The 17,658-nt window shown below is 43.1% G+C and overlaps 1 protein-coding gene across 1 annotated transcript in view; it reads left to right on the top strand.

Moving 5' to 3' along the window:
- The window catches only part of CASD1 (CAS1 domain sialic acid O acetyltransferase 1), a 163,384-nt gene that overhangs the window by 10,181 nt on the left and 135,545 nt on the right, over positions 1–17,658 (top strand). The window contains exon 2 of the mRNA XM_086941948.1: positions 17,000–17,096. Within this exon, the coding sequence (XP_086798074.1) occupies positions 17,000–17,096 (97 nt within the window). The remainder of the gene's footprint in view (positions 1–16,999; positions 17,097–17,658) is intronic.

Here is a 17,658-nt window from a genome sequence, read left to right as displayed (position 1 = left end):
CGCCATGTAGACGTTGAAGAGCGTAGGGCTGAGGGAGAACCCTTGGGGACTCCACAAGTTGTTGCTGTAGGGTCTGAGAGAAAAGGGGAGGGGGGAGTCTGATCCGCTGCGTTCCGCCTGAGAGGAAGGAGCGGATCCAGTCGAGGGCCTTGTCCTGGATCCCTGCGTCGTGAAGACTACGCATTAGGGTGCGGTGAGACTGTGTCGAACGCCGCTGAGAGGTCGAGGAGGATGAGGGCTACTGTTTCTCCTTTGTCCAGTAGGGTGTGATGTAGTCTGTTGTGGCGAAAAGGGTGGTTTCCGTACTGTGTTTTTTTCTGAAACCGGATTGGGAGGATTCAAAGATGTTGTGATCTTCGATGAATGTGGCGGGTTGGCTGTTGACGGTTTTGTCGGTGACTCTCACTGGGAACAGGAGCAGGGAGATGGGTCTGTAGTTTTTAAGATTTTGGGGTCCGCCGAGGGTTCCTTCAGGAGGAGGTTGACTTTGGCGTGTTTCTAGTCATCGGGTAACAAGGCGGTCGCCAGGGAGCAGTTGATGGTGTGGCGGAGCATGGGTGCGATGGTGTTGGCAACTCTGTTGAAGATGTGGTGGGGGCAGGGGTCCGTGGGGTCCCCTGAGTGGATTGACTTCATCGTCTTCAGTGTGTCTTCAGTGGTGAGGGCTATCCAGTTGTCAATCGCTGGCTTCAGGGTGTCTGGGGTGGTTGGTGAGGGTTCAGTGTGTTGGTTGTCTTCGTCAAAGTTTTCGTAGATGCTCTTCATTTTGTGGTGGAAAAAGGTGCTGAGTTTGTCGTAGAGATCTGGTGGGGGGGGGGATGTCAGGCGAACTCCTTGATGACATTGAAGAATTCTTTGCTGTTATGTGCGTGTGTGGAGATTCTGTCTTCGATCGCTTTTTTTATTGTTTTTTCTGATGAGTTGGTGGTGGCTCTGAATTTGTTGTGGGCTTCTGTGGATCTGGTGTTCCTCCAGGCCTTTTCGAGGCGGCGGCAAGTGCGTCTGGACTCTTGAAGTTCGGTGGTAAACCATCTGGCTTTCTTGGCATGGGTGTTGTTGTTTTTGTTGAAGGGGGCTATGGTGTTGGCGCTGTCAGAGATCCATCTGTGCAGGCTTCTGGCTGCGGTGCCGGGGTTGTCGTATTCCGCGATGGTTGGGGTGGAGTTGCTGAGTGAGGAGGTGAGCTGGTCGTCGGTGATTCTGGTCCACATTTTTCATGGGAGCAGGTGCCTGTGGATGGTGGGTGTTCTGAAGGTGAAGTGGACGCATGGATGGTCAGTCCATGGGAGTTCGGTGGTGTAGCTGAAGGTGATGGAGTTTCCTGTTGTAAAGAGGGTGTTGAGGGTGTGCCCTGCTGAGTGCGTGGGTTCGGTCACGATCTGGCAGAGTTCAATGTTGTGGGGGTTGTCCAGGGGGAATGTCGTGTTGGGGTCCTGTTGGTTATCGAGGTGGAAGTTGAGTTCTCCCAGCAGGGTGTAGTTGGTGGATGCGATGGCCTACGGGGAGATGATGTCCGTGATCGAGTTGGCAAAAGGTCCACAGGGCCCGGGGGCGGTAAATGAGGGTTCCTCGGAGGGTGGTGGTGGGGCTGGCCAGTATTTTGAAGGGAAGGTGTTCTATCAGGTCTGTGGGCTCGTCGGGGAGTGTTCTCAGGCAGAGGGTAGTTTTGTGGACAATGGAAATTCCTCCTCCCGGGCAGGTGGGGCGGTTTTTCCTGGAGATCTTGTATCCTTGGGGAATGACGATGGCGATGTCCGGTCCCGAGGTCGTGTTGGTCCAGGTTTTGGTGATGAATGCTACATCTGGTGTGGTGCTGTCGAGGATGTCCCAGATATCGGTGACATGTTTGGCGAGGGATCGGACGTTGAGGAGTATGCTTTGCAGGTCTTCGGTTCGGTTGTGTTCTTGTGGGCGGGTTTTGCTGGGTCCGTGTTCTTGGCGGTGCTGTGTGCCGGCAGCAGTGACAGCTGAAGGGTCTGTGGGTGTCGGCCAGTGACTCTAGCTTGCAGTTGTTGTTGCAGCCTTGGTTGAGTGTGTGGAGTGCCGGAGGGTCATATCGTTGGTGGGGCAGAGGTCCCGGGTGCCTGGCGCTGGTCGCGGACGTGCGCGGACAAGCTTGCCTTTGGCGTGCCAGCAGCGAGTCCGCTACGTTGAAAATGTCCAGGGACAGGCTGGAGCCCTGAAGGACTCTGCAGATGATTGGAATCTTTTGCCATTTGGAGGAGCCCATGTAAACAAATTGGTGCCTATTGGAAAGGACGGAGGAGAACTAGTAAAGGCCAGTGAATCTCAATTAACACTCCAGGGTATGAACAAGAGTTGGATGGTCGACTGTATCACAGGCAGCTTAGAGGTCAAGCAATATGAGGAGCAGGAGTCCTGTCCACCTAGGCCAAGGAGGTGTCATATACAGTATGTGGGGTTGTGTTCTCTATGCTGCAGCGTGATCCGAAGCCAGGTTGATAGTCATGCAGAAGATGGGTAGCATTGATGTGATCTTAGAGTGTAGACTGGGTATTCGTTTATATTACAGTAGGTAAGTGATGGATCACTGCTATTAATGTCTGTACCTGCTCAGTATAGTGAAGAGTGCTTGCAAGTCATAGGCCCAGTCTGTCCACATGTTCTATGTCTGAAGAAATGATCCCCTGTTGCTTTCTGTAATACAACCATTGTTAGTGTTTGTGTGTGCGCATGTATGAAGCTTGCACTGGTAGTTTTTTCTCTACATTTAGGATGGGAAATGGTTGGTAGCCTAAACAGCCTGGCTTTGCTCTAGCATTCAATATATGTAATAGAATCCATTGACATTTTCATTACCTGTTTAATGTAGGAAATACACAAGTGAAAACCTAGACAAGAGTAGTTAACACTTTTTGTAAGGTGTTTGACTTGTCACCCCTTGCAAAAGTCTCAGATCCGATGCATTGCTTTAGCTGCACAACTCATCTTCAACGTAGATCCTTGCAGCGCTCCGCAAACCAAGATTTAGTTTACTCCATTCAGTGGGCCTAAATGGGTCCATAGCGGTCAGCCTGAACTTGTGACTTTGTCCCAGTCTTGCGCGACCAGCTACCTATAGTTTGTGCTTTATGCCTTTTGGTGCTATTTTTACTAAATTCTTTCACATTGAATATCGTCAGTTCTACTGATTGGATGTTTGTCGTTTTGATCTTGTTTTGTTTATTAAAAATGCTCTATTTTCTGACTCTGTTGTGGGCTTTTACTTTATTACTGTTTGAAGTGTTGCACAAATACTTCACCCATTGCCTCCGAATTCAGTCTGACTGCTCTGTACCAAGCTACCCCAGAATTGACAGGTTAATTTAGCGTTTGCTCGTGACTTCACCCTGAGAAGAATTGTAGTTGCTGCTGGAGAAGGGTTTTACCCTCCTTAACCAGTAATCCAATTTCTTTCATAAGGAAAATATTTTGAGCATATAATACCTTGTCTGGTAGTTACTTCTACCATGTCTTGTACCCCACAGATATATAAAAGATTATTTGGTTGCTTTTTAAATCCCAGCCTTCTGGTGAAAATCTTTTGGCTTTCCATGTTAACACATTTTGCATAAAAATAAGTGAATTATTTCAAAACATATTAGTGACTTCATCAAGAAACACCACACGATAATTGTGAAGGCACTACTCCTTTTGAACGGCCCTTTAAAGAATTCCTTCTCCAGGACTGACCCCTTCTTTCCAGAGTGTGCACAGTGCCAAGTTGCCCTAGTTACACCTGGTAGATTTTCTTGGACTCCAGGTAGTACAGGTATACCAACTTATCTTATTTATGGAGTAGAGAAAACAGACAGGTATCCTATAAACTCTCTGCCATAACTTACTTACAAAAGTATCTATATTAAAAATTACATTTATTTACCAGCGACAAATTAGTTATATTTTTGATCTGACATCTTTGCCAGTTTTTATTAACGGTTAACGGCCAATTAGAACAGAAGCCACTGTGCTGGCAATTATTTTGCAATACAAAAATTAAATGAAGAGCATAAATATTATGAAAAATGCTGGAATGCTATTATTTGTATTTCGCTTCTTCAAGGTCTCTGCTTCTAACTTTTAGCAGCTAAAAAGTCTGCCATTGTGGCAGGTGGAATATTGCTATATGGCAGTAGCATAACTGATGTCGGGGACCAGCTGCCCACCGTTAGCAAAGCCTACTGTCTGCAGCAGGCGGTATTGGCCAGATGCCCTTGGAGCCATGATCATCCCTGGAAGAGATGAATGCCCCTTCTGTCTGAGGCAGATCTAGTGTCCTAATGTAGCCCTTATCCACGAAGACTGTGAGAAGATTTTCATGTGCAGTTATATATCTGAAATCAAACAAATGAAAGCTGTGCTACTTTAGTTATAAATATGTATGAAAGGAAGGCACACTATCTTAATATAAAACCTTGTCATACACATTCAATAGAGCAAAAACACTTGGGACCAAAGGCTCTTGATCAAACATCATAGATCATATGACAGAGGGTAAATATATTGCATTTACAGCCAATGAGCATACTTTGCTCACCACTCAGATGGTCCATGCTCAGTTACACAATGAGAGCTTCCTGGCATAGCTTCTTTCTGAAAACAGAATAAGTACATAATAGAGGTCGGGCAGCATGGTAAAATTACAGTAATAGTTTTTAAAGGTCAGCACAAGTTACTGCTGGGTTACCATTCTAAATGGGGACTTTCACCACCTGGAGATCAGAAAGCTGCCTGATAGAGAGAAAAAAGTAGACCCCTGCATTAGAGATTTTTTAATACCCACCTGCATCCCGGCCCCCATATTCTTCGAAGAGGACCATGGAGCTTATTACTTCAGTACTACCTTGAATCACGGTTTCTAAAATAAGTTCTCAGGGTTAAAAGAGCTGTCCTTTACACCCCAGAAGAAGAAGAGACTCCGTTTTTATCCAGAAAAAGACAAAGCTGGTGATTCACACCTCTCCTGTAGGTTGTGAGGGGAAGCTAACCGATAGGCACTGTAGAAACAGGGCTTTAGTTGTGGTCCTGAAGAGAGTGGTTAAGCATCTTTTCTTCCAGTGGAGCCTGCTTCTAGGTGTCTGAAGAACCATTCCATTTTTATTTTCCACTGTGTCTTAACACCTGGACACTTGCTGCAACTTAGACTATTTAAGAGGCTCTTGAAATGATTTTAAATCCAATTTAAAATTCAGTTATAAATATCTTCATCGATGAGATTGCTGATGCAATCCCTTTGTTCCGTTTTGTCCCTTCTTTAAACGTCTCTTCCTCCTCACCTCAAGCACCTACCTTTACTTTATCTCCCTTATAGCTAGATAAAGATCGGTCTGATTTTTGGACCAATGTGTTTAAGAGACCTGCTGCTGCACTTACCTTCTGAATGTCTAGATATCACTGTTGTCTTCCCTCCCTCCTTTAGTGTTCAAACCCTTCTACTCTGTTGGTCATGCCCAGACTTCTTTCTTGAGCTGCTGCCTACTTCTTTGTGACCCCTCAAACTATCCACACTGCTTCTGCATTGGGTTGTTTTAAAACGAAAAAAAACAAATACTGTTATCATATGATCCTTTATCTGTGCCCCTTTCAAAATGCTATCTCTATCTCCACAGTTTAGTGTCTTAGCCATGAGCCGCACACCTGTGTGTCAGAGCAAGGCAAGACTGTCCAGTACAAAGCAGTTAATGAACCAGACGGAATCTGCCATTTTAGAGAACCATTTCTCCAAGGAAAGTTACAGGTTTATACCTTCAACTTCCTCTAATATTTAGATGACTCAAATGATTTATGCTGACAGGGTGCTTGAGTTTTTGACCCTCTCCACTAGAAGTCTTGAGAAACCAATCACTTCAGAGTCCTAGCTTGGTAAGTCACTGATCCAATCTTCCGAACAAGAGATTCTCCCTTCCATTTGGTGGCTGTGTCACACATTTATGTGTTTTGTTGCAACATCCTCTGAAACTCCAACCATATTCATCCATGGTGGCACATAAAGACCATCTCGGTGATGATTTCTTTGTTGTGCATTCTGCAACACTACCTGCTTTTTCCAGCAGAGTTGGTCCATGCTCCACTGGAGATGTTTTTACTATATTTGTACATTTTGCCCTGGTGTAATATCAGAACATAATACCATTTTCAGGTTTTATTCAAAGGTAGAGCACTTATTGTGTATGTGCCCTCTTCTAACTTGCTCATACTCAGATGATGCCACCGGGGTACAGGACACATGCTTAGAAGCTCTGCATACATTTTCAGTTGGAATCAGTTATTAAAAAACTGGGTTTTATCACAACCATTTCCCACTGTACATCGGTATTCATATTAGCCCTCTACTTCAGATAGCAGACTTGCTATTGGTGCTCTATTTGTTTTGGCCCAAAGTCAAACAACAACATAATGCAGGATTTACCATTATAGGGTCTGCCTACTATCTTGGTTTGTTTACTGCTAGGCACTGGCATCAGTAGTGCTCATTGTTCCTTTACCCTTTAGCTGTTCCTGATGATGGTGTTTGTATGACCCACCTTCCCCTCCAGCACTTTGTCCTGGCTCATTCTGCATTAGCTCCCCGGAGCCACTGTCACATTGGGATTGTGTGGCCTTAGTCTACCCTCCAGTGCGCCACTGCAAATTATCGTGGATCTGCCCTCTCACTGTTGATTACAGCAGGTTATGCTGCTTTTCGATACATTTCTATTTCAGAGCCCAAGACCTTTGATCCACCCATCCTCATTTTCCCCCAGTCTGTACAGCACATACCATGTGTTGGTCACCCAACCTGCAAAGAAAACACCCCCAATCCCCGAGAAGCATACCGTTAGGAGTGAAAAGTGTGTGCCTTAATGTCGGTATATACTTTTAGACCCGTTCTGCCCCACTCAGGCAACCATCTTCTTAGACACCCACCTCCAGTCTGCAGAAAAACCATGGTGAAAGCAGTTCTCTAACATGGAATCTCCAGAGCTACCTGCGTTGGCCTTTAAGATGGTGCCACTCTAAGTTTCCCGCTGTCCTATATTCCTCGCTTCACCTTCTGAGTTGCTTTATAGCCACCTTGTCTCTAGGCTCACTAGAATTAAAGCCTCTGATTAGGGCAGTGGAATCAGTCAAAAGTTGGCATAAAAATCCCACTGTTCCTTATTAATTTGGGTGTAATGTCCTTTGTAACGTCACATCTCATTGTCCAACTTAGTCACTTAGCTGCATCTTTGCCTTTATCTCCACGGCTTCCGCTCTCGATCCAACGTCACTCTCCGATGCAGCAAAACTGCTCTGACTGTTGGAACGCAAGGCAACTTGTTGCTCGGGTCACTACTTCTGCCCAGTGCTCTCCTGGCAGACGGTAGGACATGCTTGGCCTACTCCGTCAGGATTTGCTTACATGCTGCATGGTCAGCTGATGAGTGCACCTAGCACCTTTTGTAGCATTCTAGGTTCTCCCTCTGCTAAGCCACCGGACCACTAGGGATCTTGACAGTAGGGCCCAGCACTGTAACCTAGTACAGCTGGAGGCCATCTGGTTTCGCTAGGTCTCTGCTGTGGGGTTTGTCCCTCAAGTTCGGCCCGAGGCCCACAGTTGCCAGCAGGGCGACCAAAGCCAGTTGAATAAGGTCCATTTCATTCATTATTTTTTGTTTTGTAAGTATTCACATTGGCTCCTGCATGATCGCTACTAGCTAATCCCTACTTTGGTCTACAACTGTCCACACCCCCCTCCCAAAATTGAATTCTTGTTAATGTATTAACTTTTTGAGTTTTAGTTAGTACCAGCTAGACTCGAAGGTATCGGAGCACTTTGCATGTCATGTGCATAAGTTTGCAAGAGGTTCATGTGAGGATTTGTACAGGTCACAAACAGTCAGAGAGTCATGAAAAGTATATAACCATACATACAGCATTAAAGTAATAGCTTCGGTTACAGAATAGAGCCTGATTCAGCTTTATTCCTATTTCAAGATTATCACAAGGTCTTTGAGATTTGAAAGGTGCTTTCTGGTTGTCATAATACTCCTTAAAAATATTTGTAAATCAAGCGTTTACACACGAAAAACTAAGCAAGACAGTAAACTAGATAACAAATATTAAAATAATTATTTAGATCGCAGTGGGAGCGATCGCTGATGAAAGGATCAATGGCACAGTACACTCTATCAAATTTACATTACACATTTTTTTTGTCTTTTTTTTGTTACTTTTAATTACACATATTTACTATTTAACACCCATGGGCGAAAGCCTTTTGAACAGAATCATAAAAGGCTGGGCAAACATTAGAATCAAAGCCTACGGGTTCCAAGGTCAGTAACCTGTACCTGAATTAGAGTTTGGTGGATGGGTTACTCCGTCACAAACATGGAGGATGTCCAGGCTAGCTTATTACAAGGGTATTTAATCCATTGGCACTTGTGATAAGGCGGGCGGGACTTCCACCAAACTCTAATACAAGCCCTTATTCTTAAACCCACTGCCTTCCTTTTAGCAGCTATGTGGCTTGGTAACGACTCCTGCTGCACTGATTCAAGTTTAGCTAGCACATCAGTTGCGTAAAAAAGAGATTTTGAGGCCTCCGACTAATTCAATATTGTCAGCAAAAGCGAAGTGACTGCGTAATTCTATTTATTGTTATTTTATTGTATGTATACGTGATAGAACATATTAAACTACATTTCCAAACTGATACATTCCGTTTCCACAGAGAAATGCAGCTTAATACAGAATATTGCACTGTGTTTAGCTGAACGTTCCAAGTAAACTCCATTAAAAGGAAAAGCAGCATGACTCAGTAACCACAATGGTGTGTCACCCAGTGCGTTTGCAAAACAGACATTTGACATCACTGACCATAAACCGTGATGAAGAAATGTTTTACTCTCACCCTGACACATCAAATGCGTATTTCCCGCATCTGTAATTAGAGTAGGCTAAATTGAATACTCATCCAAAACATACAGCCAGATGCATCAAGCTAAAAACCGGTCGCAAAGGGGCAGATTCTCAGAATCTGCACCTTTGCGACCGGTATTTTTGCATTCGGGATGCATCATCCCAAATGCAAAAATCACAAATTGAGAACTCGCTAAATTGCGATTGTTTGCATTTAAGGAATCTCAAATTGAGATTCCTTAAATACAATGCATGAAAGTTTCAAAAATAGCGAATTCGCTAATAGGGCACGCAAATTACCACGAAGTACAACTTCATGGTAATTTGCTACAACTTTGAAAAATGCACTAAAGTGCATTTTTCAAGGTTTCATGTTGCGCGCACACACATGCCCTAAGGGCATGGGTGTGCGCAACATATGTGCACAGATCAATTTCAGGGGGTGCAACAGGGTGTCCTTTGGACACCCCTGCACCCTTGATATCGCAATCTCAATTTGCGATTCGCTAATTGCGATTCGCAAATTGAGATTGTCTTCCAATTCATTCCTATGGGCCTCTAGGCCCATAGGAATGAATGGGGAGGTATTCCTTAATTGCGACTCGCAATTTGCGAGTCACAATTAAGGAGTTCTAAGAAATCGCTATTTTTTATGCGATTTCTTCATGCATAGCATTTTGCTATTCCTTATTAGCGAATCCTTATTTTTCGCTAATAAGGAATCGCAAAATGGATGCTTGATGCATCTGGCTGATAATGCCTTATTTCCCGACTATAAAGCAGGTTGCTATTACAACAGCAGTGCTGATACGAAATAATAAGATTAAAAGGGTGTTAACGTACCTGCTCCTGTTTCTTGTGCCCTATAAATCAATAAGCAAACCCTTCACACCTGCAGAAGTCCCCTGCCCACACTCCAATGCAAAAATATAGTATTTCAAAGTTACCATAAACATCACTCTCCTATATAATTAATTTTAGGGTGTTACAATCAGGAGGGAACACCCACATTTTTAACATTGTGTTACAAAAAATTCAAACCACAGATGCGACAAAGATTCTGACCTACCTTGCCGAATATAGGTTTTTTAGAATAGCCTTTTTAAATGGTTTAACTTAATATTTATTGTTAGATGTAAATCCTACACATGCAATCTAGATCCTGATTCAGTTTTGATAGCTTTTTGGCACATCAACGCAAAGTTCCTCCTGGGCAGTGAGCTTTATAAATGCAAAATGCTCCTTCAGTTTAATGCTTTTTTGAAGTAGAAGTAGCTTTCGGCAGGTGTCAATGCTTCAGTTCGGTCTTTGTAGTGCTTACTACATTTATTTCTATTTAACGTATTTATGAAGTGTTTTTATTTCTGTGGTGTCATACTATTCTCCAAAATGCCAAAAAGGCCTTTTGCTGGGATATTGGAATCATTTTGGGTCTAATTCTTCAGATTGTAAGGGATTTGTACCCCTTTTGCCAAACCCGTTTAAGTAATGAATTCCTCTCTACTCCCCTTTACCATGGGTCCAATACAAAGTGGGGAGTGACGTTTCTTACTCCATGCTGCATATTCTTGTTGTTTAATCCTTTTCGAGGAAGATGTGCATAACATGAAGAACCACAGAGTACTGCATAGGTAGTATATAAGGTGATATTTCTCTACGCGAGGAGGTTGTCCTGTTATCTCTTCGACTCTGTGAGCTCAATTCCCTAATATTGTGAATTGATAAATGATTGTTGTGTAGTGTCACTTGGACGGTAAAATCTCCAGAAAGTGGATTTACTTTTACCCCTTCATGCAATAGTGTACCTATCCCTGATTTACCTTTTGCTTATTAAGACCACAAACTTGCATATTTAGACGTCTGGATCCCAAACTATTTGCTTCACTGCTTAGGCTGAGACCTGATCATTACACACATTTTTTAGCAGGACTTCTCTGCTGGAATGTTTTTCCTCTTTATTATACAACATGATTAACAATGAGATGAATCCCATCCCGAAACTGATTTGTTTGTTTCAAGTGACTTTAAGAGGCTTCCCTTCCAATGTCTTGGCAGCCTGTCTGGCAGATCTGTGTATACTAGTGGAGAGTAAGCATGGGCGAATTTTGCAAATTTGCGGATTCTTGGTTTTTTGCGTGTTCACGGGGTTTTTTGCATGTTCGCGGGGTTTTTTGCGTGTTCGCAGGGCTTTTTGCGTCTTCGCGAGCCGCTTGCATAGCGAAGTTACCCATGCAGTCGTTTATGGGAGAGGGAGAGAGAGATAGATAGATAGAGAGAGAAAGAGAGGGAAAGAGAGAGGGAGAGAGAGAACGAGAGAAAGAAAGAGAGGCCGGATCTCTGAAGGGCCAGATTCCTGAGTTGCCCCTACAGAACATACAGCTTTTTATTTTTAGCAAAATGCATATGAAAATTGTGCTGTAAAGGTCTCTTTTAGTTTAACCCCTCCTGACAACTCAAAATGGGTGTATTTGCCATCCTCTCCCTTCTTCCTGTTTTTTATATCTGTAAGTGCTTCCTGATGAGGTTTAATTCCTTGGACAGGTGCCTCGTTGCCTACTTGTAACTATTCTCTGACCCTGCTTCAAGGGTCAGAGCAGGGTCAGAGAATAGTTGCAAGTAGGCAACGAGGCGCCAGGAAGCAATTACCAGCAGGTGTCCAAGTTGAAGTTAATTTGTTTGTAACCCTTTTGTAAAAGGTTACAAAGAAATTAGGTTCAACTTTTGCACCTGCTGCTGAAACCCTTGCTTGGCTGAAAATTCGTCCCCGCTGATTCGCGGATTTTACCGCGATTTCGCGAGATTCGCGGAAAATTCGCAAATTCGCCCGCGAAACGGATTTTACGCATACCCTTAGTGGAGAGCTGTACACCCTAATGTTAATTGGTCCCATCTAGTAGTCTGTTTAATTTAGGATGCGCGATGTGTGATGCCCTCTGATAATGACTTGTCAACACAATCCAGTCTACAGCAGATCTCGTTAAACGGAGCTCTAAGCTCACATGTATTACAATCCAGGTAGGACAGTAGTTTCCTATCATGGTTTCCCAGCAGCATTTAGTACTCCATAGTGTCCCACTCACAGAAGTACAAGCAATGGAATACCCATGCTAAATAAACCACATGGCACCAAGTAATCTTGATGCGATCTTCAGTCACACATCAAACACTGTCTGTGGCAGTGATTAATATGTGTTTAATGGAAACTATAGCAGAACCAAAAATGCTCCACTGAAATTGCAGCCTCACAAACCAAATCAGACTCTGACTGTTGATGGACTCATTCAAACACAAGATAAGAGTATTGGACACCACATGCAGGGGCGTAGCTCCGGGGGGGGGGGGGGGGGGTTGGGGGAGGGGGCTTGCGTTGGGTATCATTCCCCCTTAAAACATTTATTTTGTAGTAAATAGTTGGGTACAAATGCTTTCAGTAAGGTAGTGTGTTATGTCTGTTGGATTTCACCTGGGATTTTTACTTTCGAACACTGCTGTCAAAAACGCACACACTCTCGTCTATGTTTTGAAGGCCTTAAAGTGTTGATTAGTTTGAAAAATATTGCAATTTAATTACCCCTAACAATCCACACTCTTCTGTCTTTCCACTGCCCCTCTCGTATTCTGCTTCTCATTCAACGTGTTTTCACAAGACTTTCATAGTGTGCTTGTTGGGGAATCCTAAGCTCATACCCACAAATCATATTGACCAAGCTACTGTGCCAGACACTCCAGCAATGAGCCACTGGCAGACAGATTCCCTGAGGTAACCATCATCATATGCCATCTCTTCAACCCACATGAACCAGCAGGAGATTTTGTAGAGCTGAAGAGAACCATATTTTTTGAGCTTACGGTCAGCAGTTTGTGGTTTAAGCATAGCTGGTTGCCACTCTAAACCTACCACCCCAAGTGGATAAAAAGACATTTGTTGAGTAAGAGGAGGGTTGTCTGTTACAGTGCATAACTGGAATGCTTCTTGTGATCCCTGGAAAGTCCATGTATCAGAACAAGTCATATCGGGTGATTATGCCAACACTCTCTATGCAGGAATCCCTGCATGTCACCTCCACCGACTGCAGCTGGTGCAAAATCAGGCCGCCCGCCTGATCTTCCGCCAGCCCAAACATCAGCACGTCACTCCCCTCCTCCGTAGTTTACATTGGCTCCCTCTTTCTAAACGCTGCACCTTCAAACTGGCATGCACAACTTATAAGGCCCTCTCGGATGCAGCCCCTGCGTTCATCTCTTCGGCCCTATCCCGTCACCTCCCTTCTAGAGCCCTTCGCTCAGCAGCACAAAATCTCCTTGTTGTTCCCAAATTTAAAAGAAAGAAGCATGGCGGCCTGAGCTTCTCTGTCCTGGCTCCTTCCACCTGGAACTCCATGCCACTTTCCCTCCGCCTCTGCCAAAATTATGACTGTTTTCGCAGACTGCTGAAAACGCTGCTTTTCCAATCCGCATATGTATAACCCTCTCACTCTGGATCACGTTATCTGTCAATGAGCGCCAAGAAACCTACGGTGATAGAGCGCGTTATAAATAATTTTAACGTAACGTAACGTAACGTAACGTAACGTAACGGGTGTAAGTAAGGTCAGCCTCCGAAATTTGGCTCCTAGGCTACCTAATTTATCAGCATGTTGTGGTGGAGGCGACTGACCACTTTTGGACTCTTGGGAAGGTGAGAGAAACCCATACAATAAACAGATTTGGTAGCATTATATCAGGCCACAGACAAATTGAGAGAGGAACAGATCTTTTCCTTTGTTGGTCACTAGGAATAAAGTGAATTCGGAGTGAGTTTGTGCATCTTGTGTGGGTGATTACTGTGTTACTAAACTTGGCTAGCCATGGCACCCACTGTGTGAACATGTTGATTTATCCCACATGCATGCAAGATCACCACAGCACATACCTCCTTGATCTATTTTGATGCATATAAGGATTTGTAAAGATTGTCACCAGCACTTCCTGATGCTGGTAAACCTGTGACCAGTTACTAATCAAAGTAGGAGAAGAGAATTATCGAAGAGCTAGGTTATCAATAGCTTTCTGGAGATGAGAGAGGTTGTGAGTGGACATGATGATGAGACAATTTCAAAATTTAGCAACAGTGACAAATAGACTTTCTTGCAGAAGGGGACTCTATACAAAGGAGAAATATGGGGTAGTAGTTCATTAGTGGGTCGCTTGGAATGGCATGGAGCATGCCAACAATCTGGATTCTAAAAAAAGAGAAGAGGAGTACATTACTTAATGGATGAATGTTAGGGATTTGATATGTATATAATTCCTAATAAAGCCAATTCAGGCAATGATGAGATGAAAAAATATATTGTTATTTCTTACAAACGAATCCTCCCGCATTTTGATTGTATGTGGTATTTTTAAAACGTGAACTTAGCCTTAAGGCTGTGGGGCACTGTACAGCGACAAAGCCAAATAAACAGTTGATGAGCGATTGAAGAGGTAACTGGGTATTGTTATTGCAGTGTGATGTAGAGTTCGTTTACATAGGTGCTTCTTTCACTATTTCCTAAACTGTAGTAGGGTGGGTCTGATGAATATGAGGGTGCTGCTACATATCCTGCACCCATAGACTGTGGAGGCCTAGTGCTTTTTTTTTTTTTTTACAGTTTTGCACTTCTAGTGTTTTTGATTCTGCCACAGAAAGTAGAGGATATTCTCAGGAGCCCCAACGTAGAGACTATTGCCATAGTTTTATCATGACTGTGTAAAAGCATTGAACATTTGCATGTTGTACTAAGAGTCAAGGAATGGTAGAATACGATCAAGAATTTTATGTGATAGAAACATAATCTGCCTACTGCTGCTACTTGCCACTCTAAGGTTATTTTTCATCCAGGGTGATGCCAAAGTGAACCAGTGATGGTGAATTTAAAATAATGTTTAGTCTTCCGCCATTAAACTGCTGTTAGACAAGATATGAAGTGGCAAGAAGATAGTGCGAAATAGGGAGATTTTGGTTGTATCAAGTTAAATAGAATCAGAGCATAGTCTACATCTATATAAAACTTTGCACTAAATGTGTGCAACAGATGGGCAAGAGATTGCATATAAATATTAAAAAGAAGTGGTGACAAGGTTGCTTCTTGAGATTTACCCTTTTCCCGTCTTGCAGACTGTTGGGTAGAATTGCACCAGGACTTCTCTTTTAGACCTTGTTAGAAAAGAGGACTAATTTGTAATTTAAAAACATGTTAGACAGCAAGTTTTTTTCATTTATTTAATTATTCAGATGTTTGTTAGCATATTATTGTATCTTACTGAGTTTTTCTCTTCAGTAATACTAAACCAAAATATAGGAAAAATATAATCTTCAGAAGTAAATAATCATTGCAGGGCACGGTTTAGGCTTTACCACAGGTGCCCAATATATCTCCTGACTCGGGGCGTTAATGTAGTTAATATCGTGCCCTGCTTGCTGTTGATCATTTGGGCCCTGCATTATATTGAATATTCTAATGTGCCAAGCAGTCGGAAACCACAGGGTTTTATCTATTGTCGTCTCTTTTATTCAAAGCAATAACTTGTTTTACATAAAAATTAACAGTATTGATTCGTATCACGTGCTAAAGAGCGGCCTCGCCTTAAAACCTGCAGTGCAACCTGTGTAAATCTAGACACGGAGCCGACGTGTGCGGAAAGGAAGCCACGTTACTATGCTTTGCATGGGAGGAACCAGCAGGTGTGGTCGATCAAGGCAAAGGTCGAACTTTGAAGGAAGCTACAAAAAAGAGGCGGGAAGTGCTGCTGCAACTTTGAAATATAAATACATTTAGAAGAAAATATGTTTGGAGAAAAATGTTTACAAAGAGCCTCAATTTCTTAGCGCAAAAACACTAAATACAGTAGGAAGTGAAAATTTACAAAATCAGGCTACTCCACTAGCTATTGTACTTCATCGACAGTACACCTTTGACTCTTTCAGCACCATCCGAGACAAAACACAGCTCAAAGCCAGGTAGTTGGCTAGGCTTTTGCAAACTCGAACATCTAGAAGAAGTTTACATAATCTACATGAACCTAAAAGGTATTAAATGAGCAGAGATGCCCATCTGCAACCGAAGAATGGACAACCATGCACCACAGCAGAAGTATCAGTGCACAACAAGTTCCATACAGATAAATAATGCCATCTAGCCGCCCAATGTCTATCATATTTCTTAACTAAACAATACGTTAGACTCCTCCAACTTTACAGCCCACTATTCAGTATTTACTAATGAAATCATTCAACACACAACCAAACACAAAATCTACTCTTCTCTTGGACTCTAAAGAGAGACCCAGAACCCTAAAGGCTGTTCAGATTCTGAAAGTACTTCGGGACCATACAATCGGTGAAAATTCTATTTTTAAAAGTACTTGAACATAAAATAAGTGCAATAATTGGTAGGTATTTAGGTCTGTGAGTGAACGGAGGCTTGGACTCCCAGGAGAGTTCGAAATTCAGCAATTATGAAGTCATTCACTTCAGTTCATGAATCTGCATCAGGTTTGTAAATAGCCGAGGTTAAGGCCCTTGTCTTGTGAACTAACCTGTCTCCTTGTTACTTTTAGTAGTCTTGCACATGCTTTACTCAAAACATTTGATTGTCGAGATCTGTGCAGTGCAAATGCCCACATTTACTCAGGTGCATCCTTCACCGATGTATCTTGATGCACCGTAGAAGATGGATTGCTCAGAAATGTAATTTGTAAGTTACCTGGTCGGATGTGATATGCATTGCATTTCTGAGTCATGTTAAGATTATGGAAATCTTAAATTAATGCATCGTAAACCCTTTCACCATTGACCACTAGTCAACAGGTACAAGATGGTAAGCACTGGTAGCAAGAGTGCAGTCAGCCTTTTCTCTGCTCATGCAAAGCTTCTCTAATCTTTTGACCGGGCAATCTGACATTTTACCAAAGACATCATATCAACGTATTCCTTCTAGCTCTTCCAACAGGAATTAGGACATCCCTTCTGCAGTAGTAGAGTTTAATTAATTCTGGATTGAAGTGAAGTATGTAGTATAGTTGTCATGATCACACACGTGCATCCTGTCTGTAAATCGGGCAGTTCACCTTACACTTCGTTTTTCTTCCACAGGGGAGGATACATGTGAGCAGCTAATTACCAGCGGCAGGTTCCTTGGGGGAAATGTATGGCAACCTCAGAGCTGTATGATGCACAAATATAAAACCAGGTAAGTGTGTGGCGGCACAAATACCACAAGGCCGAGGAGGGGTGCCTCTTATAAGCCTACATTTGCATTGCCAGTGCGGACGAAAATTAAACTGCGTTTTTTGTCATATGCGACTGAAGACCTGCTAAAGCTATGTTATCTAAAGACTTCGAAATTTAACAACTGTAGGTATTTACACCCCTAAAAACTCGTCAGTGTGGATGCAGTTCTTCCAAATAACACCGCTCCATTTGTTAAAGAATGTGTAAAACAGATGCTTTGTGACCCATCAAACGGAAGCTGTGTTAATTTGAGTAGTCACTGTCCACGTCGGATGAAACTTGCACAGTCGTAGGTACAGTAATAGCAGTTGGCGTATCCTTTGCCCTGACCAGTGAAGTCGTTTACAGTACATTTTCTAATAATGAGTACCCAGTTGCGGAGTCGTGCATCAGGGGAAAAGTTACAGGTACTAGCGTTTGGGATGTGAATAGTCAGCTGCAATATGGTTGAGCCAGGGCATCGATCTTTGCCATCAGAGACTTTACCTGCATGTAGCTAATGTGCCATAAACTACAAAGGA

Source organism: Lissotriton vulgaris, chromosome 10 (assembly GCF_964263255.1).
Source record: "Lissotriton vulgaris chromosome 10, aLisVul1.2, whole genome shotgun sequence".
NCBI classification, from domain to species: domain Eukaryota; kingdom Metazoa; phylum Chordata; class Amphibia; order Caudata; family Salamandridae; genus Lissotriton; species Lissotriton vulgaris.
This window is presented reverse-complemented; position numbering and strand designations above follow the sequence as displayed.